Source organism: Talaromyces marneffei, chromosome 2 (genome assembly GCF_009556855.1).
Source record: "Talaromyces marneffei chromosome 2, complete sequence".
Taxonomy (NCBI): domain Eukaryota; kingdom Fungi; phylum Ascomycota; class Eurotiomycetes; order Eurotiales; family Trichocomaceae; genus Talaromyces; species Talaromyces marneffei.
Genome location: NC_072349.1, coordinates 660,120 through 687,812, shown reverse-complemented (window position 1 = coordinate 687,812; position 27,693 = coordinate 660,120). Strand labels below are relative to the sequence as shown.

At 46.5% G+C, this 27,693-nt stretch overlaps 14 protein-coding genes across 14 annotated transcripts; 6 read left to right on the top strand and 8 right to left on the bottom strand.

Moving 5' to 3' along the window:
• Window positions 1-1,016: 1,016 nt before the first annotated feature.
• Window positions 1,017-2,838, bottom strand: EYB26_002588 (uncharacterized protein; the record flags this gene model as incomplete). Its single annotated transcript, XM_054261893.1, has 5 exons — window positions 1,017-1,751; window positions 1,805-2,073; window positions 2,155-2,446; window positions 2,509-2,556; window positions 2,641-2,838. The coding sequence occupies 5 exons, from the start codon at window positions 2,836-2,838 to the stop codon at window positions 1,017-1,019; spliced, it is 1,542 nt and encodes a 513-aa protein (XP_054117868.1).
• A 1,121-nt stretch (window positions 2,839-3,959) lies between these two features.
• EYB26_002587 (uncharacterized protein) lies at window positions 3,960-4,280 on the top strand (the record flags this gene model as incomplete). The annotated part of the gene is made up of 1 exon (XM_054261892.1): window positions 3,960-4,280. One exon carries the CDS (start codon window positions 3,960-3,962, stop codon window positions 4,278-4,280), a length of 321 nt encoding a protein of 106 aa, XP_054117867.1.
• Window positions 4,281-4,334: 54 nt separating this feature from the next.
• On the bottom strand, window positions 4,335-5,306 carry EYB26_002586 (uncharacterized protein; the record flags this gene model as incomplete). The annotated part of the gene is made up of 2 exons (XM_054261891.1): window positions 4,335-5,067; window positions 5,140-5,306. The coding sequence occupies 2 exons, from the start codon at window positions 5,304-5,306 to the stop codon at window positions 4,335-4,337; spliced, it is 900 nt and encodes a 299-aa protein (XP_054117866.1).
• A 721-nt stretch (window positions 5,307-6,027) lies between these two features.
• On the top strand, window positions 6,028-6,522 carry EYB26_002585 (uncharacterized protein; the record flags this gene model as incomplete). Its single annotated transcript, XM_054261890.1, has 1 exon — window positions 6,028-6,522. One exon carries the CDS (start codon window positions 6,028-6,030, stop codon window positions 6,520-6,522), a length of 495 nt encoding a protein of 164 aa, XP_054117865.1.
• A 375-nt stretch (window positions 6,523-6,897) lies between these two features.
• On the bottom strand, window positions 6,898-8,795 carry EYB26_002584 (uncharacterized protein; the record flags this gene model as incomplete). The annotated part of the gene is made up of 5 exons (XM_054261889.1): window positions 6,898-7,190; window positions 7,248-7,377; window positions 7,431-7,543; window positions 7,596-7,720; window positions 7,771-8,795. 5 exons carry the CDS (start codon window positions 8,793-8,795, stop codon window positions 6,898-6,900), a joined length of 1,686 nt encoding a protein of 561 aa, XP_054117864.1.
• Window positions 8,796-10,875: 2,080 nt separating this feature from the next.
• Window positions 10,876-12,938, top strand: EYB26_002583 (uncharacterized protein; the record flags this gene model as incomplete). Its single annotated transcript, XM_054261888.1, has 8 exons — window positions 10,876-10,896; window positions 10,960-10,970; window positions 11,031-11,172; window positions 11,247-11,437; window positions 11,489-11,642; window positions 11,693-11,788; window positions 11,842-12,555; window positions 12,615-12,938. 8 exons carry the CDS (start codon window positions 10,876-10,878, stop codon window positions 12,936-12,938), a joined length of 1,653 nt encoding a protein of 550 aa, XP_054117863.1.
• Window positions 12,939-13,086: 148 nt separating this feature from the next.
• EYB26_002582 (uncharacterized protein) lies at window positions 13,087-14,115 on the bottom strand (the record flags this gene model as incomplete). Its single annotated transcript, XM_054261887.1, has 1 exon — window positions 13,087-14,115. One exon carries the CDS (start codon window positions 14,113-14,115, stop codon window positions 13,087-13,089), a length of 1,029 nt encoding a protein of 342 aa, XP_054117862.1.
• Window positions 14,116-14,732: 617 nt separating this feature from the next.
• EYB26_002581 (uncharacterized protein) lies at window positions 14,733-15,532 on the top strand (the record flags this gene model as incomplete). Its single annotated transcript, XM_054261886.1, has 3 exons — window positions 14,733-14,736; window positions 14,992-15,157; window positions 15,235-15,532. The coding sequence occupies 3 exons, from the start codon at window positions 14,733-14,735 to the stop codon at window positions 15,530-15,532; spliced, it is 468 nt and encodes a 155-aa protein (XP_054117861.1).
• A 706-nt stretch (window positions 15,533-16,238) lies between these two features.
• Window positions 16,239-17,957, bottom strand: EYB26_002580 (uncharacterized protein; the record flags this gene model as incomplete). Its single annotated transcript, XM_054261885.1, has 2 exons — window positions 16,239-17,404; window positions 17,456-17,957. 2 exons carry the CDS (start codon window positions 17,955-17,957, stop codon window positions 16,239-16,241), a joined length of 1,668 nt encoding a protein of 555 aa, XP_054117860.1.
• A 620-nt stretch (window positions 17,958-18,577) lies between these two features.
• EYB26_002579 (uncharacterized protein) lies at window positions 18,578-19,652 on the top strand (the record flags this gene model as incomplete). Its single annotated transcript, XM_054261884.1, has 2 exons — window positions 18,578-18,644; window positions 18,715-19,652. 2 exons carry the CDS (start codon window positions 18,578-18,580, stop codon window positions 19,650-19,652), a joined length of 1,005 nt encoding a protein of 334 aa, XP_054117859.1.
• Window positions 19,653-19,822: 170 nt separating this feature from the next.
• Window positions 19,823-21,037, bottom strand: EYB26_002578 (uncharacterized protein; the record flags this gene model as incomplete). The annotated part of the gene is made up of 2 exons (XM_054261883.1): window positions 19,823-20,497; window positions 20,552-21,037. 2 exons carry the CDS (start codon window positions 21,035-21,037, stop codon window positions 19,823-19,825), a joined length of 1,161 nt encoding a protein of 386 aa, XP_054117858.1.
• Window positions 21,038-21,865: 828 nt separating this feature from the next.
• Window positions 21,866-23,921, top strand: EYB26_002577 (uncharacterized protein; the record flags this gene model as incomplete). Its single annotated transcript, XM_054261882.1, has 5 exons — window positions 21,866-22,264; window positions 22,410-23,054; window positions 23,112-23,150; window positions 23,211-23,338; window positions 23,399-23,921. 5 exons carry the CDS (start codon window positions 21,866-21,868, stop codon window positions 23,919-23,921), a joined length of 1,734 nt encoding a protein of 577 aa, XP_054117857.1.
• Window positions 23,922-25,423: 1,502 nt separating this feature from the next.
• EYB26_002576 (uncharacterized protein) lies at window positions 25,424-26,107 on the bottom strand (the record flags this gene model as incomplete). The annotated part of the gene is made up of 2 exons (XM_054261881.1): window positions 25,424-25,707; window positions 25,774-26,107. The coding sequence occupies 2 exons, from the start codon at window positions 26,105-26,107 to the stop codon at window positions 25,424-25,426; spliced, it is 618 nt and encodes a 205-aa protein (XP_054117856.1).
• Window positions 26,108-26,431: 324 nt separating this feature from the next.
• On the bottom strand, window positions 26,432-26,874 carry EYB26_002575 (uncharacterized protein; the record flags this gene model as incomplete). The annotated part of the gene is made up of 4 exons (XM_054261880.1): window positions 26,432-26,595; window positions 26,690-26,699; window positions 26,772-26,797; window positions 26,862-26,874. 4 exons carry the CDS (start codon window positions 26,872-26,874, stop codon window positions 26,432-26,434), a joined length of 213 nt encoding a protein of 70 aa, XP_054117855.1.
• Between the last annotated feature and the right edge of the window lie 819 nt (window positions 26,875-27,693).

Genomic DNA, 27,693 nt, shown 5'->3' with positions numbered 1-27,693 from the left:
GACTCCGATCTCTGCGCATGTGGACAAGCAAGTGAGACAGTGGAACATTTCCTATTCCGCTGCACAAAATGGACAGCGATGAGAGAAGGCATGAACCAATGCACAGAGTCGAGACGAGGTAACCTGTCCTTCTTCCTAGGCGGAAAATCACGCTCCGACCCGGATCGATGGCAACCAGACATGAAGGCCGTCCAGGCAGTAATCAAGTACGCAATTGCAACAGGAAGATTAGAACAGGAACCCGAAGCCGGACCTCCATCAACATAGGGGAAAGGAAGTAATCTATCCCTTCCCAGGTAGATACTGCTGCGGCCGCCGAAGATAGGACACCGCACACTTGGAGAAGATAACCTTTAAGACCATCTACTAGCCAACACCTTTAACAAGGGAAATTCCCCACCCTAAAAAACACCAACCGGAGAACCCGAACACCAAGCTGACACGGTACGAGAACAAATTATGGGCTATCACGAGTTTACGTCGGATCTGTGGGAAATGGATTATGTAATTAATACGCTAGTGCCCTATAGGCTTAGTGCCTCCGGGCGTAATAAACATCTATCTATCTATCTATCTAGTGGCCAGGGCAGAATAACACAGGTAAGAGGATTGCTAGATAACTTTCTTGTTTTATGGCTCGTAGCAAGATTTAGAGAACAGGGGTAGTTGCATTTCTAATCTAACAAAAACATTTCGTGTACTAGACAATTCATACCCCCTCCTATGATGCGGTAATCATTGCAAAAGTTCTCATGGAATGCCTCTGACACTGATCAGTATTGCAGGACCAAGGGCAGATAGGGTATTTGTGCAGAGAGCATACAGACAGTGTACCCACTCAGAAGCAGCATTGTCTAACAACATCAGGATTTAAGGATTATAGCAAATCTCCTGAATAAACACCGGTTCGATCTATAACCAAAGAAGCAAAGATTTCGACCGGAACCAAAGTTGAGTATCCCCAAAACCGCCCGTTGATGAATGGTGGACATTCCAAAACAGATGAAAACACACTTTTACCATTCAATCGAAAAGGTTGATGCTGACCCCTCAGTTTCCAGCAGGTCCGGGCTCGTATTCTTATTCGTAGTTTCAGCTGCTGAGAATGATTGGGAAGATTGGTCTTCAGTCCGATTACCACCAGTACCATTCCAAATTGCTTCAAACTTCTCTACGTCTGAATCTTCTGTGGAGACATCTGGTTCAACCCACTGAGCCACACGTGGGTCGAAGTTATGAAAGGCACGACTCATTTTACAAGGGCTTCCACCCATGCAGCCGTCAATTTGACAATGGTGTCCATAGACACAAGTTAAGGACTTGCACCCGCGACCGTCCAAACACTGGCGTCGTTTTGTGTGGTATTTCATGACATCGATCAATTCTGATTCCATGTAGCCATGGTCAAACTGGCAACCGATTTCCTTGCACTCGCCCAACAAATGATGCTTATTGCAGGGACGCGGGGATAGGTCTTTGTATTTTGCAAACAATTCGCCGGACGGTGACGGTGTGTATGTGTCAATACGACCTCCGTCTTTGTCAACTGGGATGCGTTTGGTGGTATTTCCGCTTCCTTTGGGGAGCAGTTTGGCATAACTTTGTTTGCGACTGGGGATTGACAAATTCCTTGACAGAGGTCTGTTTGGTGATTTGCTCAGTAATTTGAACGGGTTCTCATTAATCTTGAATTTAAGCCCTGCTGAGAAAACATGTGACTTCGTACACGAAGCACCGAATTTACAAATCCCCTAGATATGAGTCAGCGAAATTTCGGAACTACTTCAAACTGTTGTGATATTACCTTAAAGAAGTGTGTGCAGATGGGCTTGTCAGGTAGAATTGGCGGTGACTGATTATCTTCAAGGGGCGTAAACATGAAAACCGAGGGTAATTCTTTCAGGGAGAGCCCAAGAGTTTCATATTCGGCACTCATATTTGCGGTCTTGAGAAGAGTGATGTGATTTGTCCCATTTCGGTATGGTGCCAATATCGACAAGTATGCCACATCGTGACATCCTCCAAAAAATATGTGCTTGCACTGGTGGTTATCGGCGAAAAGATGAAACATTTCTATATACGATCAGTCGACAGTCATAGGTTGGCCACTGCTACAGTTATAACAATAAGACAGGGCAATCAATTCTCTCTTACCTCGGATCTTGGATTTTGCTCCTTCGTTCTTCGTGTCCACATCAACAAAGTCAAACAAGTCCTGTGCATGAGTAAATGATGATGCGAACTTTGAAAAAGATCGCGCTTCTTTGTCAATAAGATTCGCACGAGCTAGGGCAGCGCTCAAGGAAAAAACGTTTGCATATATGCGGACCATAATAGGGCAACTATCTGGTATATCGGGAGGCAGGAGTGCTTTGATCGAATGGCTCAGAAGTCGGGCAGCTCTAACTCCACCTTCTGCGCCAGCCCTGATCAAGTCTTCTTTGAACTAGGTTTCTGTCAGGTCATGTACATTTTGTGCGATTTTTTCAGCAGGGAGTAGAAGCTTACCATGTAGCCATCACCGTCAATAAGTACCAGTACAAATGGATTGCGGTCCTGGATCAGGGACTATTCAGTTTTACTGCTCAGTTTTGGACGACCAATCTTCTATGTCTTATATCGAGCCATCCACAGACTTACTTGAGCTTTTGCCTGTCTCTTGTATCTCTCACGACCTTCCTTCTCCTCCTCATAGTCACTCTTCAAGGAGTTGTATTGCTCGAGAAGATCTTGAAAGCGCTCGAATACAATCTGCATATTGTTTTGGTATGTTTTGCTCGTTTGGGTGATTGCCTTCAGGTCGTTGTTGAGTTTCTTAAGGTCAGTGTCATTCAGCATATTGTCAGAAAATAGCTGAGCTCTCTACGGGAGATATTGCGATGGTGGAGAGCTCCTAAGATCAGGGAGTGAATGGCAATGTATTTGTTATCTCAAACCACATGGTCAGTCAATGATTGTCCTTGTCAACTGTTAGTGATAACAACTGATTTCAGCCTCATTTGCTGCTTCTAGCTTATTAGATGTAAACAGCCAGACGAACAAGTTTCACAGCAACTCAAAGATCGAAAGAATAGCCCAAACAAAGAAAGGTGATATAGCGTCACGTGATGCGATCAGTAGGTATCTGGCCAATCAGAGCTCGTGCAATCTGTCTGTCACGAAAGTTTTGGTAGGGTCGACATCATCTGTCATCATCCATCTTCCTTCCTTATCCTCATGGGGAGGACCTCATGAACACTCTGAATTTGAACAATATACACCCAAAACTATTTCTGGATATTACCTTTCTGCGAAATCTCGGGTTCATTCTTCAATCGCTTCATATATATTGACCCCCCTCCTGTTCTTGGGGTATCTTGTACGAGGAACCATCCGTGAAGAGAAACCCTGACCCGACGAGCACTTTACCTCAAAAGTACAGTTCTGAAAAGTACGAGAGCGTGATTTTCCCTAATGTTGCTCAGAAAGATGCCTTAGTCAAGGTGTTGGGCGGTGTTGTGTGGCAGACTGTTGTATGTAGTATGAATAGCCCTAATTTTGATGGCGGCGCATTGCTTTACGCTTTTTCGACGAACCTGTTAAACTCGCATGGGAAGGTACGCCGGAGACTCGCAACCCTATGTACGTGTACGGTGCCTCCAAGACAGAAGTGAGATTCGTGCACCAATGGGTCAAAGAAAACAATCCTCATTACATTTTCAACACTGTTCTTCCGAATGTTAATGTAAATACTGGCTTTGAAACTTTCAATTCCTAGAATTTTGTTTTATTGATACATGTATGAATTGAAAAATTAGATTGGACAATTCCTTCATCCCAAGTTCAATGGCTCTTCTGGAAAATATATCTTGGACCTTCTGGAACCTTGGAAGGAAATGGATTTTCTCATAGGCCTCTTGTCGCCTGGTAGATCTCTTCCCCCGTCCCCCGGTTCTTTAATCGATACTAATACTTAGGTTATGTTCGTACCCGAGTACTACGTCAACGCCGAAGACATAGCACGAATACACGCCATAGCCCTCCTCGACCCCGAAGTCAAATCCGAGCCCCTCTTCGCATTCGCCGCTCCCTTCCAATGGACCGACATCATCCGTCTTCTACGCAAATATCGTCCCGAGAATGACAAAATCCCAGCTCCTCCAGAGAATGAGAGTAAGGATTTGAGTGTGGTGCCACCTGCGAAAAGGGCGGAGGAATTGCTCGAGGACTGGTTTGGGCAGCCTGGTTGGGTTTCTTTGGAGCAGTCTCTTCAGGATGGACTTGATACTTATGCTTCTTAGGGTAGGAAGTGACGTATTTACTTCCTGAAATGCAATTGGTAGCAAACATTTATATCAATCCGTGATGATAAGTCCTTCCTCTCTGGTCGCTTTATCCCTCCATTCAAACCAGCTTCCATCATAAAGCCTCTTCGGCATCTGATATCCGCTCACATCCAACGCCAGCCCCAATGCCGGAGCTGTCGTTCCCGAATTACATGTCAAAATCACCGGCAATCCCTCTTTCACACCCTTTGCTTCAAACAATCCTTTCAATTGTGAGACAGGAAGTAGACTTTTACCAGCGCTTAGTAGCGAGTTAAGTGGTATATTCACTGCAGATGGCATATGCCCCGTGATAGCAGCTCCGGTATCCGATCCGGAGAACTGGTCATTTGGTCTCGTGTCAAGGATCTGATATTGGCCACCCTCCGTTTTTGTATGGGCAGAAAGGTATGTATGCAACTCATTAAAGCCAATAACATCATTCGACACCGGTGGACTCCTCTCGGGATAATTTTCCCCAGCTACCAGTGCCTCTGGCTTTTGCCCCTCGAGCACTTCGTACCCCTGCTCCACATAACGTGGGAAACTATTCAGAACATGAACATCGCTATGTCCAAAATGGCGACATATCCATGCCACACGAGGCGAAAAATAGAACCCCGTTTCGAGCGTGTCGTACATTACGAGTATGTCGTCTGCACGGATCCCTAGTTCGGTCATGGAGACCGCAAAGTGGGATGGTGAGGGGAGCATGAATGGGTATGGAGCGTTGGAGTCGCGGATTTGGTCCACGTTGAAGAAACTATTGTTGTTTGTTAGTTTCATCTTCAACAAAAATTTGTTTTCTTTTTGGTTCTGAACGGGACTTTCATACACAGAGCCTGGAATGTGTTTGGTTTCATAGGACTTCAGTCCTGATTCCCGCCCCACCGCCATTGGGACGATGCGACGGGGTGAAGACGAAGCATGGGAAAGGGCCGAGTGCAGCTCGGAGGGAGAGACAAGCAAAAACTTGAAAGGGTTCAGGGTGGGCTCAGACATGATTATCACAGAAACCAGTTGGCCGATCTTATAGAGTCAATTCGAGCATTCAGTGACTGGTGGGTTTGGTGGCAAGTCGGTTGAGATGAAATAAATCTTTTTATACTGGGTCCACTCGGCTCTATTAACTAGTTACCTAGTCAACTGGTTTGTCGCGATGATTCCCATAAGACATCGTCAATCAATGCAATTTAATAACGGTGCGTATCTCCTCTTATTATTTCATCGTAACCCTCCTCATCACGCGAAGTAGAAACAGAATATCCATGGATGTGGTCGCCATTATTGGGTCCTCCCTGAGGACCTCCGTGGAGATCCCGAGAACGGCGACTTCGTAGGAACCAGACTTTGTACCTTCAAAAAAAATAAGCTCGCCGTCTCGATATCGAATTGAGGTCTATCAAAATAATTGTATCATAGCATACCAGTCGACCGGCAGAACATTTAGATCGACGTAGGCGAAGAGCTAAGGATTGGTTGGCCCAAAAGATGGCGTTTTTAGGCTTCGATTGGCTGTTACTCTGTAAGACTGTAACCAGTCCGCCGGCCGAGAGCGTTCCCGGGCATCAAATTGAAGTTTTTTATTCTTAACAACTTCGCCACTCTCATCACATTCTATCGCGACAGCCTTCCGGAATACTCTACGCGTCTTGAATAAATATAGGACTCACGTTTTCCGATCTGTAAACTTCTATCCAGGCGTCGAATCACAATTGCCACGATGTCAATAGCAACCCGCCTGCGCCAACGCCTCTTCCCCAAACCCGTCCTCAACAACGGGTCCCAACTACGCGATCATCTAGCCAACGAGCGCACATTCCTATCATGGACTCGCATGGGCCTCGCCTTTGCCGCCATGGCGCTTGCTCTGGGACGTTTGGGGATGATTGATCATGTGTTTTACAATACACAGTTCGGCAACAACAGCGTCTCAAAAGAGATAAAACCGGCCATCGGTTCCGACAAGGATAATCACGATGTGAAATCACCATCTGCAGGACAGAGCGACATCCTAGCTAGCCAACTATGCTGGACAATCAGCATTGGCTCGTTCGGATATGGAATATTTCGATATGTCTCTGTTCGAAGGACTTTGATTCAAGGGCGGTTTGTGCCCGCAATATGGGGACCGGTTTTGATGACAACTTGTTCTTTGGGGTCGCTTGCTACGTTGTTGCATTCTGGGAGCGGGTTTCAGCGTCATGAAGCGAAGTAATAGAGAAAAGACAAGGTGTTCATTCTATGCTGGTAGATTTGAAGGTTTTTCTAGACTTCATTTTGATTAAGCCATTGTATCATATAGACAAAGGAATTAGAAATTTGACAGTCATCTATAGCCTCTAGCTATAGTTATTAGGGCAAGATCAATTTAGAATTTGTAGACAGAAAGCATATATTATGTAGGCAATTTGGAATTACTTCTTCGAGCCGTGCGATGCCTGCATCGTTTCTCACGGTACTTACTTACCATATATAGCAACTTCGGTTGTACAATCCTGTGTAAACCATCAATAGTGCTCCTCTAATCCTCTTCATATGTCCTGCTCGTTGGACTTTCCAATGGAGATCCGAATGAAAGGCATCACCTTGCTCAAGCAGAACACCCAGAAGCAGATCCACGAGTGCCACGGAGTGAGCCCGTGTGAGATCTCTGCGAGCCCAAGTAAGTAGCCTCTGCACCTTGGGTCTCTGAACCGCAGCGAATAGCTCTTTCGCCCTTGGCTCTGCGATCGCTTGCCAGAACCTGGGCAAACTTGGACTTTTCTCTGATTTTGGGACCGTACCAATAAAAGATGTAGATCGGACCAGTGATGAAGATACAAAGAATGGCCAGCAGAGTGGTCGGCCATTCCAAGTGATATGTGGTACCCATGTTCTCGTACACTATACGTGGTTAGGTTCTTCTTCTTTTCTTGCAAAGCACCATCATCTATCACTTACTGGGAGTTGAATACATCGCAGCAATACCTGCCAGGAAATCTCGGGCCAACGCATTCCCGCCTGTAGCCGAAGCGGAATACGGACCATACGCTGCGACCATGTAGTCGATTGTGGCCATATAAATTGCATACTAGAATAGTCAGTCAAGCTCTCGAACATTTCGTGTTCAACTAGATAACCCACATTAGCTATTGCAATACAAGCGGAGAATATCATCGGCGCTATCCAGTGAACGTGAGGGGGGCCTATGCTAGTCCAGGCAAACCCGAACAGGCCTATGGTCTCTAGCGGTGCAGCTAAAGATTGAAATGTCAGTAAAGCTCCTTTTTGACTTGTGCTATAACTTACTCCATAAGAGCCAATATAGGCGAGATTCTGGTTGCAGCGCATCTGGGTCTCGTTTCCGTATCTTTGTATGTTTATAGATCCACGGTAAGAATGAGAGATATGCGATCGCATATCCAACGATGATACTGTTAACTGTTAGCAATGCCTATACGAAAAAACACTATTCAATACTAACGTCACGAAGGAAAGGCCTATTCGAACGTCTCCAAATCCCCATTGCTGGTAGACTGGAGTGTACGCTTGAAGGAAAGTGAAGATCAAAGAGTCGGAAAACCCAGACAGTAAAGATAGACACAACACAATTGGCTCTCGCACAAACATAAGGAAAGGCCGAAGCCACACCGTGATGATGGGCCTCCATTCGAATTTTGTGTTCTTGACTTCACTGTAGCTGTAGACATTTTGACCTCTTTTGCGGCGCTTCTGAGCTTCGCGAGTCACAAGAATGCTGCAGCGTGTCTCAGGAACCCAGAAATGAATTGCTTGGACAGCACCGCCGATAATCAGTTGAATCCAGAAATTCCAATGCCAGCTTAGCCATTCCGAGACAGGGCCTCCTGCAATAGGTGCAAAGGCCGATCCAGCAACGGAAGACAACACGATGAACGCGACGGCATATTGCTGATCATCAGGCTCCCACATATCAGCAACCATACCCAGAGTGACCGAGCCACCAGCAGAAGATAGACCACCTAGAGCTCGGCACACTATAATTGTACCGAAATTGGGGGCTAGAGCACAAGGTATCTGCCAGATGTTGACGAAAAATAAACTCAGCTGCATGATTGGCCACCTGCCCATCTCTTCACTCCATGGAGCCCACAGTTCACTGCCAAAGCCATAGCAGACCAAAAAGATCATTTGTCCCACGCGTGCAGCTTGCTTGGAAATGTGAAAGTGTTTTGATAATCCAGTAATTGCGCCAGCGTAAAAGCTAGCATTCCAGTTCATTGATACTTGAACGAGAAAGATCACACCGAGGATGCCCCATTTCTTCCAAAATGGAAAGGTAAATCCCAGTTTATCATACACATCCGATTCTGTAAGAATTACTCCACCATCTGAGGTACGTTTGTCGCTAGCCACCCGTCGGCTGGCCCCGTCTAATCCATCCTCGGATTCCTGTTTCTCAACATCACCATCAGCGACATGAGCGCTGGTTGTTCCGTCAGGAACACCATCATGTAACTGATGAGGCATAATGCAAGTTTAACTTGGAAAGACTTTCGTATCGATGAAGTTGAGTCTGAACTCCAGAGTAGAAGACCATGCTTAGTGGAAGCTATGTCCCGAGCATGGAAAATGGACGGTCCATCTGGGGATGTGAGTCGATAATAAACTAATCGACAAACATCAAATATCTGTATCTGGGGATATGTATATTTTGCCATTTTCTGGGGATTATGTTGTGGGCAATGTCATGATTTGTGCGCTTTGTAAATCCGCCAAGGTTTGACGTCAGATCCGTAGCTGTTAAAGTTTGTTGATTAACTCATAAGGACGGAAGAACGTCCGACGAGAGCAACGATGATTATTCAGATGCAGTTTGTTTTCCCATCCACTTTTCCAATTGCTGGAATGCGATCTCCGAAAGGCTGTTCCATTGTGGCCAAGACATTAGGCATTGGCATAACTATAGCTAAGAAACCCGGACCAATGATGTGACGACTGTCAAGCATCACCAGATACCCAGGTAGAAACAATCAACAACAGTATATGTATCCTGCGTGCCACATGGCGGAATCGTGGGGATTGTTGGAAAGGACGGCCGTGGGCGAATCTCGACGACCACTTAAAGTCTGATGCGTTATACTAACGTGCCGCACAACAAAGTCGTAGGGGTCGAATCGTTCATATAACGTAGAGGAATTATGGGCAATACTAGCATAGGGGAGGAAGAAAAGTTCAAAGAGTCAGAGAGCTTTTGCATGGTGAATTTCTTCGCAGTGTCCCAAAATGGAAGGCAGGGACTGCACGTGACAGGCATTTTCCCGGAAGGTGCTGCCTTCCTATGTAGGTCAGCTGAGGAGCCGAAAATATACGACACTTTCATTTTTTTGCGGAAGAACCATTTAATTAACTTTCAGAACATATTTGCCTCCTTTGGCCGCAGAGGCGCCATATTCAACGAGACTGGCTGGTTGCAGCCGACAAAACGATCTGAGAAGGTAACTGTCTACTGACCGTCATCTTTCGTAGTACGTTACTTGATATTTTGAGCCGCCAACCATGGCTCTTTAAAAGTGAGAAGTCTGTCATTGTCATTGTCCTTTCAACCCCCTGTATCCGCGAATCATCCTTTCATGCGAGCAACAAAGACTCTTGCAGTGGCGTAAAGCAATTTAACTCTCCGAAGTTCATTATTCGAAGCCATACAAACGTAAACAGCTTACATTTCTGACTTCAAGGAAAGACCAGGTTTCCACAGTGCATATCCCAAAGGTCCAAGGCCTCCACCGGATGCTGCACTACGTTTCACTTACCATCAAGATCCGGGGTCACCACGTTGCCGAAGAGTTTAATTTGATCAGCCACCAATGAACAATCATCTCCGAGCTGGATTGGACAGAGTATTGATTCTTTAGCCGATCGAAGTCGGGATGAAAGAGGTCGAAGCGTTGACGAAACTTGATAATCGACCAGGAGAACAGAAGTGATTGGACTAGGGAAGCTCGGTATATCGGTGTGCCTCGCTTGACCCTACAATATATGAGTCAAGAAATGCCGATTCCTCTAGCCGAGAATTGTGGCTTGGGACCAGCCGTCCGGAATCCCTGGTACTTGGGCAGCAAATCAATACGCAAAGCTTCACCGAACAGCAATCTTATTGACTGCGGCGGGGTGAAAGCTAAACAGCAAAGGGGTGCGGATCTGGGGAAGAAATGAAAGGAACGAGGAGAAAAAGTGGAGCTTTTTGGGGTAAACTGGTAAAGTCCCGTCACCAAAGTTACTAGGGCTATAACCACCCGCCAATCGTATCCCAGCTACTACGAGTAAACGGGTTACGTACATATCACTAACAGAACGGGAATACAAGTCCATCCCAGTATAGCCTATATTCCACATGGATATTGCACATGTGCATATTTCTACCTCCGAGACTCCGAGAGACGTTAAATACTACGTCTCCCCTCCGACAGGTCATTTCCGACCATCGACGCCAGATAGCTTGAACCTAGCTATTAGAAATCACTCTGTACACATTTCGTCTACGGGGTATCATACAGTCTTTGTTTTTTAGTTGATTTCAAGTCGTGTCAAACACATCTTGCCCTCCAAGATGGGGACAAATCATGATGGTGTAAGTATCCTCAAATAAGTCTTTGTTGAACAAAATTGAAAGTCCTCTAACCCGCGATTCTAGGCTCTTCACCAGTGAGTTCAATTCCGGAAGATACCATCAAAAGTTATGCATCCATTGACAAGATTTTTCAGGTTCGAGGAGGAGCTTCACACAAAGATCTACCCCGGAACGGAGATTATGGCAGATTTTGGATCCCATCATTTCGTCAAATCCTCCCTCCAGTCCAAGGAGGTCCTTGTGCCACAACCGTCTAATGACAAGCATGACCCTCTCGTATGTTCGCCCGTCCACTTTTTTCAATACACTTGAGACATCAGCGGAACGACAACTGACTCTTATTTTTCTAGAACTGGAACCGACGTTGGAAGTTCTCCGTCATGGCGCTTTCGACTACCTTGAGTTTTGCACAGGGTCTAGGACCTCTCGCTCTTGCGCCAATGTTCGGACAACTCATCGAGTCGTTTCATAGTGATTTAGCTTCGGTAGTGCGGTTTACCGGAGTTTGCATCCTAGTTCTAGGATTTAGTAACTTTATTTGGTAAGTCAATGGCTTCATTGGATGTGTTTACCGCAACTAATAAGTACGCAGGGTTCCCATGTCGCAGACAATCGGTCGACGTCCAGTAGCAATCTTGTCATCTCTAATCTGTCTAGCTTCTATGGTCTGGAGAGCCAAAGCTACCACATATTCGAGCTTCATGGGTGCTTGTATTCTGAACGGCATCGGAGCCGGTCCTTCTGAGGTAATGCAGTCTTCGTAACATGAATCGGCCTCGTATTCTAATTTGTCCAGTCTCTTCAACCACAAGTCATTGCAGACACTCAATTTCTCCATGACCGAGGAGCATACAATACGCTCTATTTCACATTTTATTTCGGGTCATTGATGGTAAGCTTCCCTAATTTTGTGAGAAATTCCGGACGTAACTAAGAAATGACTAGGTCGGCCCAATAATCTCAGGTCCAATGGCTTATCATGTAGGAATGCAGAATTTCTGGTGGCTCAATGTCGCTTTATTCGCGGTTCTGATCGTCCTTATGATTTTCTTTTTCCCCGAAACCAAATGGCATCGAGAGCAACCGCTAGAAACGGATACTGTGACTCCCGCCCCAGCAGAACAACTACAAACACCTTCCAATCCAAAGGACGCGATAGCCCAACCCACCGAAATTGAAAGCACCAAGAACGAAGCCGATCCCGTGGATGAATGGTTACATCGCGGTTCCCCATCCAAGTCTCAATTTCGTTTCTGGAAACTCTCCCCAGAACCTGTGAAGACGATGGCCATCACCTTATGGATTCCCTGGAAATTGCATTTCTTCCCCATCGTCGAATTTGCGGCTTTTGTGGTTTCATGGTCTGCCTCGGTGTTTTTGACGGTGAATTTGACTCAAAGTCAAGTATTTGCTGCGCCACCATATAATTGGTCCAGTCAGTCTATTGGTTTCACCAACTTTGCGACGTTTATTGGTGCACTCATTGGTTTGGCGACGAATGGACCTTTATCGGATTGGGTTTCCATGCGCGCGACACGTAAGAATAACGGCGTTCGTGAACCTGAGATGCGTCTGCCTGCTATGATTCCGTATGTGCTCATTGCGATTCTGGGTAACTTTATCGTTGCTTTCGGATATCAAAATAGCTGGGATTGGAGGGTGAGTACTTTGTCCCCTTACAGATGTAGGCTTGTATCCTTTGCTGATAAGAAGTACAGACCATTGTTATCATCGGCTACACATGTTCCGGTATCCAAGTCGCTGCCCTTCCCGCCATCGCTAGCACCTATGCTGTCGATAGTTACAAACCTATCGCCGGGTCTCTCTTCGTCAACATCACAATAAACAAGAATCTGTGGGGTTACGGTTTCAGTGAGTTCATCACCAACTGGATTGATATGAGCGGATATGTTTCGCCAATCATGATGAATATGTGTCTACATGCCTTGTGGTGTTCATTTGGAATCGTGTTTTATTTCTGGGGGAAGCATTGCAGGAAGTGGACTGCAAAGTCGAATGTGCACCAGTTGAGTGACCTTTGATGACAGAATTGGTTCTTTTGTGGACCGGTATATTCGATGTAGATATGAATGCCAATGTTCTTAATCAAGAAATAACTGCTTTTGGATTGGAAAGCTCATAGAGTGGTATCATTTGAAAATAACATGGCCGAAACATCTAAAAAAAACATCAATCATCATCTTCGGGATCATAAAGATCCAAATCCAGCATCGGTCTAGGTTGAGCAGGTGGCGCTGCGGCTTTCGCTGCCGGCCTCGCTACAGCATGTGCTCCAGGATTCTTAGCCGCCATGCCAGCTTCATCGGCAAGTGACTGCGGTTGAGCCTGAACGTCCGCCAGACTAGTTGCAACACCAGCAATACCCTCGGCCTCCTGCACCATGCGCTCCGCCTCTTTCTCAGGATCAACATTCCCATCCACCGCGGCTAACTGCAACTGACCCATTACTCCCATGCGTATACGGTCCTCGTTCGGATAAGGAATCATAAAGTATTGCCGATCTGCGTCAGCGGACTCTTCAAGCCAGTTCGTAGCTTCTTTGGTCACGGTTCCGACTGTGACTTCTTCCTGTTCTCCCGGCTGTTCTTGCGTGCTCGTATCCCGACCGTTGGCATCAATCATCTTTGCATCTTCGAGTTGCTTTTCTTGTAACTTCTTTGTCGTCGAGCCTGGTGTTCCCAGAACTCCAGTCGTTGCATCAGCGGCTGCTTGGGTATTGTATTTGCTAATTCTGCGCGCAAATTCTAGAAGGAGTTTGTAATCCACCTCTTTCCTTCTACCTTTCTTGGAGCTCTTTTGCTGCCCGATAGACCCTCCATTCTCACTATCCGTCTCCATCGCCGTCTCAGACTCATTGTCCTCATCCTCATCATCAGTATCGATTTCATAGTCATCATCATCATCGTCGTCGTCCCCAGTAACTTGAGCAATTTCCTTCTCAGCACCCGAGATGTCGCGTACAATAGTCTTTATACGCTCTTCGAGGTTCTGTGCTTCGGTGCGTAGTTGTAGGATTTTGGCATAGTTGGCCTGATGTGTTCGCAACGTGTCCAGGGCGGAAGAGACAACATCGTCCGCTTCGAGGAGTGCGATGGCTGCAGCGGGGGCTCCGATAGCAGCTGGAGTGGTGAGGGATGTCAATAGAGAGTTGAGTTTGTTTTCGAGGCCGTCTAGGGCAGAGGAGAGCTGCGCGTTCATTTTTTGGGGCGATTATGAGTAGTGGATGACGATTAATAGGGCTCGCAAAGATGACTCAATTGTCATGTATGAGTGATAGTAGGCATCTTTTGCCGGCATTCAGGCTCTTCGAGGTCTTTGATCACAGCTGTTTGGACCATCCACTTGGTTGCTATGCAGCTAATCCGCTTTGGGGTTCTGCAGCTTATGGAAGATGAAGTCACGTGCACAACCGAGACATCAGCAAGACCTCAGTCCAAAGATATCGATACAATTCAAGAAGAAACTGAACCAGATCATTAGAAATTTATAATGTTTCTTATTCTCATTAAATTATTTTGTCTTCTTGCTCATTCCATTCATGTCCCACGAGGATGTAAAGTACACAGTCTACGATGAGGTCAAGCCAGAAGCTAACTCGGTTCGGGAATCACACGTGATCGCGTAACCCAAACAGGCCTTAGCGCAGTTCAAGCGAAGCCCTTCCACGCACCATTCCTAACTCGGCTAGTCCGCACTACATCCCACAAGTAAGTCCACACCTCGAAGTCTTCCCTTTGACTTCCCTTTCTTCGCACTTAGCCGTCGACAATTTCGCATCAACAACATCCGGCTACCGCGGAGCGCCATTGCCCATCATGTGTACGTGTTCAACCTTTCTTTAGTTATATGCGGCTTGATATGAGATGCTTGAGTTGTGTCTGAGAGGAGATTTGGACATGGATCGTGGACGGGGAAGAGAAGGGAATGAAAAAAAAATCGGTTTTGGATGATCGCGTGGATGAAGGCGTCAGAAGATTGAGGAAAAAGAAATCTCAAAGCATCGGCACTCATATCTCGATGAAAATTGTGGGAAAATTCAGAGAGAATACGGTTACTAACTTTTTTCAATTACAGCGCTCGTATCCGGCGAGAAGTCGAACTTCCAGTACATTATCCGTTTGCTCAACACCAACGTCGATGGCAAACAGAAAATCATGTACGCCTTGACCAAGATCAAGGGTGTTGGTCGTCGTTACTCCAACTTGGTCTGCAAGAAGGCCGATGTTGACCTCAGCAAGCGGTACGTTCACACTACATTCAAGACATGAACAAGCAGTCTGTGTATTAAAAGGAATTTTTACTGATGGAAATGAATAGTGCTGGTGATATCACCTCCGAAGAACTCGAGCGTATCGTCACCATCATCCAGAACCCCACCCAGTACAAGATTCCCGCCTGGTTCCTCAACAGACAGCGCGACATTACCGATGGCAAGGACACCCAGGTCATCTCCAACGGTGTCGACTCCAAGCTCCGTGAGGATCTCGAGCGCTTGAAGAAGATCCGCTCTCACCGTGGTCTCCGTCACTACTGGGGTCTCCGTGTCCGTGGTCAACACACCAAGACCACTGGTCGCCGTGGCCGCACCGTCGGTGTCAGCAAGAAGAAGGGCTAACGAATTATGGAGACCAAATACGGAGTTTGCAATACAACAAAAAAGGATTCCAATTTTCAAATTTCTTTTACAGTACTTTTGCATTATGTTTCCCTCTTACATGTGCGGTGTTTTAAATTCTTGGTTGTGTGTTGCTCTGCGGGGGGTCAAACAAATGGCAAATTTATCATGATATAAAACTTTAAAGGCCAAGGCTTCTCGGTGTTTACATGTGATTGGTAACACCACAAATAAAATATCTTAAAATTACCTATATCAAATACAAGTAGACTTAGGTTGTGTGGCATAGGCCCCTAGGTGATGGACTTTGATATCTCCCACAGGTTGGTTCTCTGCTATACATATGGTTATTGCTCCTATAATGGAAAGAAACACTTCATGTTCGTGTTCAACGAATTTCCTACGAGTGGTCAATGCTAATCAACAAGTCAAAGCTACTAGTAAAAAGAAACAAAGTGCTTTCAAGAGATATATCGCTCTGGTCTTTACACATGTAAAAGAAACATCGCGAGCGATAGAGTCTGCATTTACTGCAACTAGACAATACCCAGTCTATGTTCCATCACTACCATCAAAAACAAATTGCATACATATATTCCAAGTATAAAAAAAAGTCAACCAAATGCAAAGACGTACATCAAATGATGCTAGCTATATAATGGTAGGCAACAACTATCCAGAGTGATCAAACCAAAGAATGGCTCGCTTACTTAGTCCACTCACCACCGATCCAGCGGTTGAAGAACTCAAGACTGGCCTCGGGCTGGTCGTAGGGAACCATGTGGCCACCACCGAATAGACGCATAAAGGTGAGGTTACCAGAGGACTTAACCTGACCAATCTTCTTGCCCTTGTGCTCGTTGTCAACGATCTCGAGATCCTCAAGCTCAGTGGCGGCATATTCTTCGTGGCCGCTCCACTCAAGAGCATCAGACCAGGCCTTGTTGCCGAGCCAGTTGCAAATGAAGTCGGCATCACCGGCATAGATGAGGACAGGAATCTCCTCGAGGATTCCAGGGACAAGCTTGTGGAAAGGCTTCATCCAGTCACCCTTGAAAAGGAAATTGCGGTTGATGTCAAAGTTGCAAGAGTCAAAGCTGTCAACTTCGGCTCCAACAGCCTTCAACACCTCGGCCTGATTGAGGTAGGTGCTAATATATTCGAGATCAGCGTAGCAGAGGCTGCTGCCCTCGCAAGGCTTGCGAATATCGTAGACGTTCTGGCCAGTGCGCTGGTAAGGACCCAAAAGGGCGTTGTTGCAGTAGATAGAGGCAGGAACGCAAGTCCAGGCACTTTCACTGTCGTAGCAAGACTGAATCATAGACTGGCAGCGACCGAGAGCATTGTCCATGGATCGGCAAGCACTCTCATCAAGAACGGCGGGGTAACCACCATCACCGCAAGCCATGGGGCGGTAGTATTCATATTGAGTGAAGCCATCAGTAAGACCGTTACCGATCAAAACAGACTTCAAGTTGATGTTGCGCTTCTTGTGGGAAAGGATCTCAGAGGCAAATGAAGGAATATAGTGGCCAGCGTAGGATTCACCTGCAATGTGGAAGTCCTGGGTGGCGTATTCGGGGAATTGCTTGAAGAAAAGGGTAAGGAGAGCATAGACATCCTTTGCAGCAGCGCTCGTCTCGCTGACGGAGTTACCACTGTAGGAGAAACCGACATTGACGGGCTGGTCAAGGAAGATAACAGAGGCGTTGGAGTTCCAGGAGTACGGGTTGTAGATGGGCTTGATGTTCTTACCGATAGAGCTGGGTCCGAGCTCGAAGAAAAGACCGGTCAAGGAAGAGCATCCTGGTCCGCCGTTCAACCAGAGGACGACGGGGTCATTCTTGGGGTCGTTTCGGGACTCAAAGAACCCTGATAATTGTCAGTCTGACACATTTGGAAGAAAGAACAGAGAGCACATACAGTAAAACAAATGCTTATCGTTCTCGTTGTCGTCAAGGTACCCACTGTACTGCTTGACATCGGGATCGATTCCAAGGGAACTTGGGTCAACAGCCTTGACACGAAGGTCAAATGTTTCGAGTCTACCGCCAACTTCACGCTCCTTCTCGCCATTCTCATTCTCGACCCAGATGTTCTGGACATCGGCACCTCGAACAATGTGATCCCAGTGTGAGTCAGGGCGACGAGTGTGCTTCTTGGGGGAAGAGAAAAAAGGAATGTTGTCTAGAGCACCTGGGAACATGTTGGAAACTTGTTCCCAGACCTCCTCAGCTTCGGCGGTCAACGACTTGAGCTCTTCATTGAGTTCATGGAGAGGCCGGGCGAGAGTCTCAGCTAGCGAGGAAGAGGAGGTCTTATGGGTTTTCTCGAGAACCTCCTCTGGGGCTTTCAGGACCTGCTGGGCAGGGTATGTAGCTGCAGCCGCAGCTCCTATGAGGAGCGTGGTAGCCAATCCCCTCATGTTGATGGCACGGGCAGTCAACTCTGGAGTAATGACGTCGTTATCAGAGGGTGACTCGACGGAGAGATCGGACGTGAACTTACAAAAGGTATATTGTATTTAATTCACAACGGTTCAAAAGATGGAAGATAAATCGCAGAAAGCACGGCTCTCTAAGGGATTAGATTGATGAAGGACGAAGAGATGAAGTTGAGGAAGGTAGGTGACCACACGACTAGAGTCACATTGGTCTGACGGTGATGCGATACCTGTTCGGCGCTAAGCCCAGCGGGGAGTCGAGGACGAAGGCAGCCAACCAAGAGGCAGCCGCTATCATCACCGCCCCCGTTCTCCAGGCAACTCCAATGCCGATTTAGGCATGAGAACGCTTGGCAGGCACCTGACCTATAACCCTAGGGCACATGACCGGTGAGAATGCACGTGACATGCGGCCGCCTCTGACACCTTACTTCTAAGGCATCAAGCCATCAAGGCCTCCATGTCACGCCAAAAAAGTGTTACCCCACTGGCGTCATTTTTGGGATAAAGATTCAATATATCTTTCGCACCAAGTTTGGACCAAGATACAACACTTGAGAATCGACAATAGATGCATATAGTTCTTGAATATTGTTTTCAAAATGCCTATTAATCAACCCTCAAATCAGATCAAGTTCACTAATGTATCTATCGTGAAGCTGAAAAAAGGTATGTGACGAACGATTCAACGCGAGCCTTTCTTGTAGGAACGTCGCTTACTCTGACATGAATGATTCAGGTAAAAAGCGCTTCGAACTAGCATGCTATAAGAACAAACTCCTGGAATACCGCTCCGGCGTCGAGAAAGATATCGATAATGTCCTCCAAATCCATACCGTCTTCCTGTCAGTGCAAAAAGCCCAAACCGCTCCTTCGGCAGATCTAGTCAAATCGTTCGGCGCCGGTGTCTCACAAGATGAGATCATTCAAGAAATTCTACGCAAGGGAGAAGTTCAAGTAGGAGAGCGCGAACGCAAAGATATACTTGAGCGAATCCAGAAGGAAGTTGTGGATATTGTCTCTGGACGATTGGTCGATCCCACTACGAAAAGAGTATACACCCCGACGATGATCGAGAAGGCTTTGGATCAGTTGAGTGCCACAAGTGGACAGCAGCAACAACAACACAATGGTGAGGAGACACCAGAACATGGTGCGACAGCTGGAGAGCCACGGAAGCCGTTGTGGAAGGGCGTGTCAACAACCAAATCAGCAAAGAGCCAAGCGCTCGAAGCCATGAAAGCTCTTATTGCTTGGCAACATATTCCGGTGATGCGTGCTCGTATGCGTCTGCGAGTGACTTGCCCCGTATCGTTGTTGAAACAATCCGTCAAAGGTTCTGCGTCGGCAGGAGATGCACCAAAGGAAGACGGCAAACCATCCAAAGGCGGTAATAAAAAGGGACAAAAAGGCAAAGGCAAGAAACATCAAGACTCGGATGACGAGGACGAAGGCGAAGACCAGGAAGCCGCTCCCAAAGCACCTTCTAATGTGAAGGAAAAGATTTTGAGCTTCATTGAATCGGTAGAGTCGCAAGAGATTGTGGGCGAAGAATGGGAAACTGTGGGCTTTGCTGAGCCTGGAGCTTTCAAAGGGTTGAGTGAGTTTGTGACTAGTGAGACGCGTGGTCGTGGAAGGGTGGAGGTTCTTGATATGGCTGTTACTCATGAAGATTAAAATAAATCTTCCTTGGAAATTTGCATAGTCCTTGGAAATTTGCATAGTTATTTTGGCATATGGCATGGGGTATACCCGTACGATTTATGAATGTACATAGTTGATAAAAGTTGCAACAATACAATTCTTGGATATGAAGAAAGGACTTTAGTGACTCTGCCCTATGATACTTAGATAGGCTTCGCATATCCTTTCCCATTCCGCATCGGCGGAGTCATATCAAGCCAGTAATACATTCCCTTGATCAACCAAACGAAGAAACTCGGTACCATCCATCCAAGAAACATTCCAACGCCCTTCTTTCCAATGACCACCATCTGAGTGACCTTAGGCTCAATCTGGTTCTCTGCTATCGAAAGGTCTTGCTTCAAGTTCTCTCCAACCACTGGGACTTGTTTTGTGATAGCGTGAATCGCATGAGGATTTGAATTGCACACATAGCCAATGGCATAGACTCGAGACCCGGCACCTTCCACCTGAAGTGACGAGAGGTTTGTAACGATATAGCCTTCATCATCTAGAAGTTCGTGATTCAAGAAATTGGTGTTTGGTGAAACGCCTGTCGTTGGGATGTACAGTTCTGCTTGAAATGTCTGGTTATCATTCAGGTGCACTGTTACTGTATCAGTGAGTCGCTCGAGACTTTTACCTGCAACATTCACCGCATCAGTGTCAACCGAGACCACTTTCTCGACCACTCGGTTTATGATAACGGAAACACCGAGCTTAGATAGCTGCCCTGCTGCCTTTTGAGATAGTGAAAGAGGGAGATACGGAAGTAACTTCGATTTCGTGATGAGAGTAATGGCAACTTTTGACTTTCCACCGCTACTTCCATTCAGAAACTGTCCCAATTCACCAGCTGACTCTACACCTTAGGGACCTCCTCCAGTAATGACAATGCTTTTGGCAGTTGAGAGCTTTTCTCGGAAGGCAGTCCATGCATCGATCGTGTTCTGGTGGCCACCCGATAGGCCCATTAGTGGAGACTGAGTCGTTACTCCAGTCGCAATGACGAGAGCGTAATACCCAAGTTCTATCTCAGCCTTGCCTGTCTCCGCTGGGATAACCTTGACTGTACGAGTCAAATGATCAAGCTTGACCACCGTTCCATAGTACAGGGTAACGAAAGGATTTGTGTATTGCTCAAACTCCTCGGTTAAAGGCACAAAAAGTCGTTTATCTTGCGGGAATGCATTTTCGGAAACGAGCACACGTACAGAAGTCGGTCGACAGAAGAAATGCGAGGAACTGCTCACGAGAGCAACACGATAGTCGTCTTTGTTCGGTAGAGCAGAAACGACATGTTTGAGAATGTAATGTGCTGCTCCCACACCGGCGTAGGAGCGTCCGAGGACCAAGATGGTATTTGTGTTGGAGCTCATTTCGGCGATATTAGGGTTTGTCTGCTTCGTCCCGATTAGGAAATTTCTAGAAATCCAGATTTTGGTCGAGGAACTCAGGTCTATTGGGTATTTTGCCGCAATAAAAGCAATATGAAAGCTCAAATTACAATAACTACATTTCAAACTGGAAAAAGCTCTTATTTATAGAAAAATGCCTTTTTTTCCTTCATATACGGCCTTGTTGAAGCTATTGTGATAATTGTGCCGACGGAAATCAGAAGCATCCGATGGTCTGTGCGTCAAAACAAAAGTTGGTTTAGTCATCTAGAAAACTGCTCTCTGGTTGGCCTTTAAACCACGCGCTAGGGACCCCAAATTTCCATCCTCCTTAGATTCATCGAAAAGAGACCGACTCTTCCTTACCACTCCAATGACAAGTAATATTGAATGAATCGAGCCTGAAGTATGGCTGAGAGCTCGAGTGCGCCGGCTTCCGCGCTGACTGCAGTTAGTATAGATCCAACTGTGGTGTGTTATTTTCCCAGAAGAAGTTATTAACTTGATTATCTCGAATAGTGTGACCGATGTCATTCCAGGAAGGAATTCTTACATCATATGAGATGCCGCGTAGATAACTGACTGTCATGTATACTTTTCTATTCTATAGATCAGATGCGATAGATTAGATCCATGCAAAAGCTGTGTTGCAGCAAATACAGTCTGCGGTCGTTTACGACGCCAGACCAGACAACGTAAAACGAACCGGCAAGTCATCGACATTTTGTACAGTAAATATTTCTGTCTGACTATTCTTGTAGGACTGAGAGAATTCGCTTGTTGACAGAACGTGTGCTTCAGCTTGAGAATATGGCGAATCATGACGGCGCGGGACTTGATGAGGATGTGCCTGACGCGCCTGCCATTTCTGGGCAGACATTGGGGCTTTTTGCTCATGAAGATGTCGGGCCTGATGATTGGGGGATAGATGAAGGCTCGAACCAGGTCGCTCCCGACATTTCGAAAGAGTTTATGAATGACGCGGAATCACAAGCAGCCCAGCCCTCAACCAGTCAGACTTCGGCGCCAGCCAAATCTACACATACGAATATCGCAACCTCGCCTGGGGAACCACAACTCGATCTCTCAGTCTTGCAACGCGTGGCTTTGAACGAAGTACTCGCTGTGTTGGATGAGTTCACCAAAGCTTCATCACTTCAAGACTGGAGCATCGGCAGCCGTGACGATGCAGGAAATGACAAGAATCCTGTACGACTTGACGCCTAGCGATATAATAAATGTCCTCGTTACACCGCATACACCTATATCGAGTCTTCACTGGTCTAATTCCACGCTTGCAACGTCTCCGTCAACGGAAACGATAGGCATGGAGTTGCTTAATAGCAAGGTGCAGAATGAGTCAAAGACACTACCATATAAAATTATTTTGAATTTCCAGGCTGCTATGTTACTTGATAGACAAGAAGAGCTTCCGGACGAGATACAGGAACATATTGAACCTATCAAGAGGCGAAAGTTCTTTGACGTGTTATCGAAGGTCGATAAGATCACTTTCCGCACCCCGCCATCATTGCATATGCTCCGAGCACAATGTATGGGTGTAGTAATACTGCAATCCTTTGGGAATGTGCCAGAGGCATGGAGTATGATGATCGCTGCGTCACGCACATTCGTCGCTCTGGGCTGCGACACTTTTCAGAAAGATAGCCTCTCCAGCACGAACAACAAAACATGGGCTGACCCAGACGAAGATCGAGAAGCATGCATTGCTTGGTGTTATCAGCTCGATCGATCAATGAGCTTGCTTCTGCGTCGTCCCCCATTATTACCGAAATCATCTACACCACCGAGACTTGCATTTAGTCCATTAGATGATAAAATCTCATGGAAACTCCACTTTATCCATTTGAGTCTGGACCTTACGCATATCCAGGGGTTGATATCATTTGTTACGAGGGACGCAGGGTTGAAACCGCAGTGGAAGGATCTCGAACCCCTGCATAACGAGTTGAAAGACCTATGGGAGCGTCTTGACACTGTAAGCGTCCTTGCCATAGAATCAGAAAACCTTCATACTGATAGAATGCGTTAAAAGTGGGAAAGTGAAAGTCCAGGCTCTGTGTGGGACTTATTTGTTCGTGATATCGATTATCTCCGTTTCAGAGGGTATGCAACTCAGACGATATTATTGCAGCTGTCAACCGACATAGCCAAGAGCCGTCTATTACAAAAAGCAGCTGTAGATTGTGCTCGAAAGTGTTTTGAGTCTTTCCTGGATTTGACTCGAGATGGTCATAAAATTGAGATGATCGATTTGAGCTGGTAAGTCTCTTTTGTTCCCGCCTGTATCGAACTAAACTGACGACACTTTTAAAACGATAGGGATCTCCTTCTCTACTCTCTTTCCCCATTATGCGTCCTCGCCTACAATATCGTGCGTACTCGCGGCGCAGGAGATCTCAAGCTTCTGGAGGACTTTGCCGGATTCATTTTTACGCGAATCATCAAAAAGTCACCAGACAACAACCCGCTCGCTACTCCCATTTGCAATCTATATAGATCGATAACAAATATATGCCGTCCGCTTATTTCTGCCGCCCCCTCTACTACGGCAGGACAATCCTCATACCTTACGAACCACACTCCACATAGGAAGAACTTTATGAATTTTGAGCATTTCTTTGGCGGTGATGCATCAGCTACGGGCTCGTCGTCGAGTAATCCCACCGGTACATCCAGCGCGACAACTCCGAACCAGAGTCAGAATCGAAATAGGAACTCGACAAATGCCGCTGCCGAGGGAAATGGTGCTCGGATTGATGACGGCATTGAATACGCGAGTGTGACAGAAGAGCAATTTATGAAGTTGCTTATGTGTCGGGTCTCTATAGGGTGGAGTGATTGATCTAGTTGAGTACTTTGATGTACGTAGACGAACGATCATTACACCCATGTGGTCCACCCAGCCCTATACGGCATGTACATACACAGACAAACATCCAAGGTCGCATTCTCACATTCCAACCACCGTAACCCCAGCTTTCTATCAGTCTTCGGACAGACCGGTAGTACCTATAATAGAACCAGGTCTAGCCCTTCGCACACACATACCATACCGCCTTCTCACAATCCGTACCGACGCAACGGTTACTCGGATGCAGACATACCTGCGACAGCATCGTGGCGACGCAAGGATCGATTGGCTCAAGATCGGCTCAAATTCGATATGTGCAGGATATCAATTCCGAAAGGGATCAAAACCCAATTAGCCGACACACGTTTTCCTTCTTGCCGATCACTCAACAATCAGCAGGGGTTTCTCCTGGGTTTGGTTTGTTCTTTGGGTCGGTACGTAAAAACAGTATGGGGAATGACATCAGTCGAAGGAAGAGGCTATTCAAACCCGAACTTCGGATTGACGGGATTACATCACAGTCTGTAATTTAACTATGTTAACTAGTTAGTTACCTATCCGATTGTTGTACGGCCCATGGTATCGATCGTATCGGCCGTATTGATACTGTGCCGATTACCGAGTGACTGGACCGACAGTCTCACTCCTCATTGCATTGATGCATTTACACAGTAACTAACTATATGACATGACGGTGACTTCAATCGAATGACTCCTATATGGTCGTCAACAGTGTTTGTTCTCTTCTGACTCTTATCGTCTCACTTCACAAAACCATAACCCGACCATAACCGATGCACAAACCCTAATCCTGCTTTATGTGCAGAGTATGCGCGGAGTGACTAGCTCTGTCCACCCCCGTCCCCGATCCAACTAGAGCCTAGCTGCATCTATATTACCGCTATATTAAAATCGCTCACCTATTCCAAAGCAGCGCTAGCCCTACTACGTAGTAGTCAATCAGGCTGAATCGTAAATCCATGCAAGAGGCCACAAAACAGGCGTAGTGAACGCGGTTCATGTATGGCATATTTGGTCATCGGGTGCGGGCTTGCATGGATTAGTCGCTTATCGCGGGATTAGCGTGGAGGTGGTTGAGTCGGTGATTTTCATGTCAACGTTCAACGTCGATCAACTTTATCAAGTAGATCTGATTTTGATTTCTATGTACAATTTCAATCGTGGTCGAAAAGCTAGGCAATGGCCAAATCTATCAATCTAGTTTTGCAAGGGGTAAAAAGTTTCAGACAGCCTCCAATGTAATGTAAAACAGCAAACGCCGCGCTAAATCCATGCCCCTTTCTTTTCCTGGGGTCATGTGTGGTATGCAATGATGTAGGAAACGCCTTGGATCCTGATGCAATGTGTCATGTCATGCAGTTGAGTAACTGTGGGAGTACTCGTGTGGTTGTGTGATAAAATCAATTGTTGATGTGAGAATGATCATGTCGTAATGATGGTGAGGATAAATGGGTAGTATGCCGGTAGTCTTTTTACGACACAATCCTGACGGCACTCAACGCCATACTCAATTCCTGAGGGTCAAACGGCAAACACTTCTCCGGTGCGGATATGCGACGCGTCACAGGAGCCATCATTGCCCAAGTGTCCTTCAATGAACCAAGTGCATCACGCTTGGTAACAGGCCAGTCCCAGCTCTCCTTGAGTGTCAACGAGGAATGACAACTCGAGACAACGGCCGTGGACTGGTCTGAATTGGTGTCGAATGATCCTGAGAGGGCTACTTCGTGATGCGCGACGGTAATAGAACGTGAGCCTGAACACAAGTCAGTATATTGCCTCCATGCCGTGCTACTCGTAGAGGATCCAGAGGCAATCATACCGATAATCTGAATATGCTGTGCCCGTTCTACTTCCGGTTCATTTTCCGACCCATCATCGAGGGTCGTAGTGTCACTATCATGATCGTCACGAGGCTGATCCGGCAGACTCGTACAAGGCGACAAATCCAACTCAAAGGAACGTTCCCGATCAGCTGTCGCTGCCTCAAAATTCCAATCGTACAGTTTCCGTCTATGTTCCGGGTCAACGGGGCCACGGTATTTGGAACGTGGACATTCGCCTCGACGGTAGTATTCGATTTTGGGTTTGTCGTTGTTCTTGTCCTTGTCTGAATTGCGTCGGAAGGCCTTTTTGACTCTTTCTCGGAACGTCATTTTGTTCGAGTGGCTGAAAAGAAATTCAATCTTTCTTTAATTGGTTGTGTGTCGTCGGATTGAAGAGTTCGACTACAGCGAATAGTGACGGCTGACGGCGGCTTGATTGAACGCGAACGAGCCCTGTATGCGTGTTGACCGCGGTATCATTGTATGCTGTAGCCGTACTGAGAACTGGAGGTGTGATGCAAGTGTCGAAAGAATAGAACTGGAGTGACTGTGTAGCAGTAACAGAAGCAAGAGAAAGGAGAACGGAAAGGGAAGGAGGGGGAAGCGGGAGTAAATAGTTCGGATGGACATGCTAGCTATCGTAGATTTGGTAGATCAACTCTCGACGATGGCGAGGGAGCCAACCAACCATTCCAGAGATCCAAGTGGATTTCTGACTGGATACGACGTCGTACGTAGGTCGGTCGTGGACAGACGAAGTCGGTGCTCTCGAAGTGGCGATGCCGCCGGAACCATGGCTGATGCATTCGTACCGTGTACTGGTATTACGGGCAATATTAGTAAATTACACGCCTATGTACGCCCTACATACTCTGATACAGCACACATACAGCGCATACACGGCTCACTCACCTACGTAGTACTATGTATGTTACAGTGCCATCGCCGCCAAGTTCAACTGGAATGACAATTCTTCTTGTAATGTCTTCCTCACTGTAACCTCTCTTGCTATGATATCTTCTGAGTATGTATTTAGTATTCACTGTGCGCTATTCAAAGCCGGTGCGTAATCTTCAGTACGTACTGGAAGTCTTCATGGTTTCCCACTTTTAATCAAACTAGCATGTCTGCGTTATCAGCGCCAAAAAATCTAACCTTTCCCAACGATCCTCTAATCCCAGCCAATAGTTGGTACATCCAATGAGTGTGGTACGTCAAGTGGATCATCGCAAGTTTCGAAAGGGTCTCACCGGAGTGTCCGTTCACTCTATCTACTAGTTAGTGTTTTGACTTCAGCAAGTTAGCAACTCTAGTTCGAGTACGGAGTACGCAGTATTCTCCATGGGGAGACAAAGAAAAGAAAGCAGGAATGGAGAAAGCAGAACCTCAGACTCAGAGCGACGTCGTTCGGACAGAAGTCAAATTAAAACTGAAAAATGACGCATCGTGAGTCGGCCTGCATTGCATCTCTTCCTACTGTTCCTAGCAGATAATTGAGCACTTACCAAGTACATATTAACATTTTGTCGCATCGCGCGGCTACACCAGTCTCCATACTGCAGACTCTGTACAGTACCCCCTTGTGCGTTTGTAATTTAATTATTCGTTTAATACTTCTTCATATTAAGCGTTTTTGTATCCATGGTACGATCTCAATCTCAATCTCGTTCAATTGTTCCTGCCACAACCACAACCACAGCCGCCACCTCATGCGTAGGAGAAAGTCTTCTCTCTGACTTCAAATCCCATGAAGTAATTCAATTGAATGATCCGAATGGAAGAAAGATAACTCCGTATTCCGTCTCCTACACGCATGTCTCCACATTCTACAGAGTAACTTAGGAGTTACTCTGTATATTTCACGAGATCTTCCGGGACATTTCGGCCGATTGGTGCGTTGATTGGCCGCGTCTTGC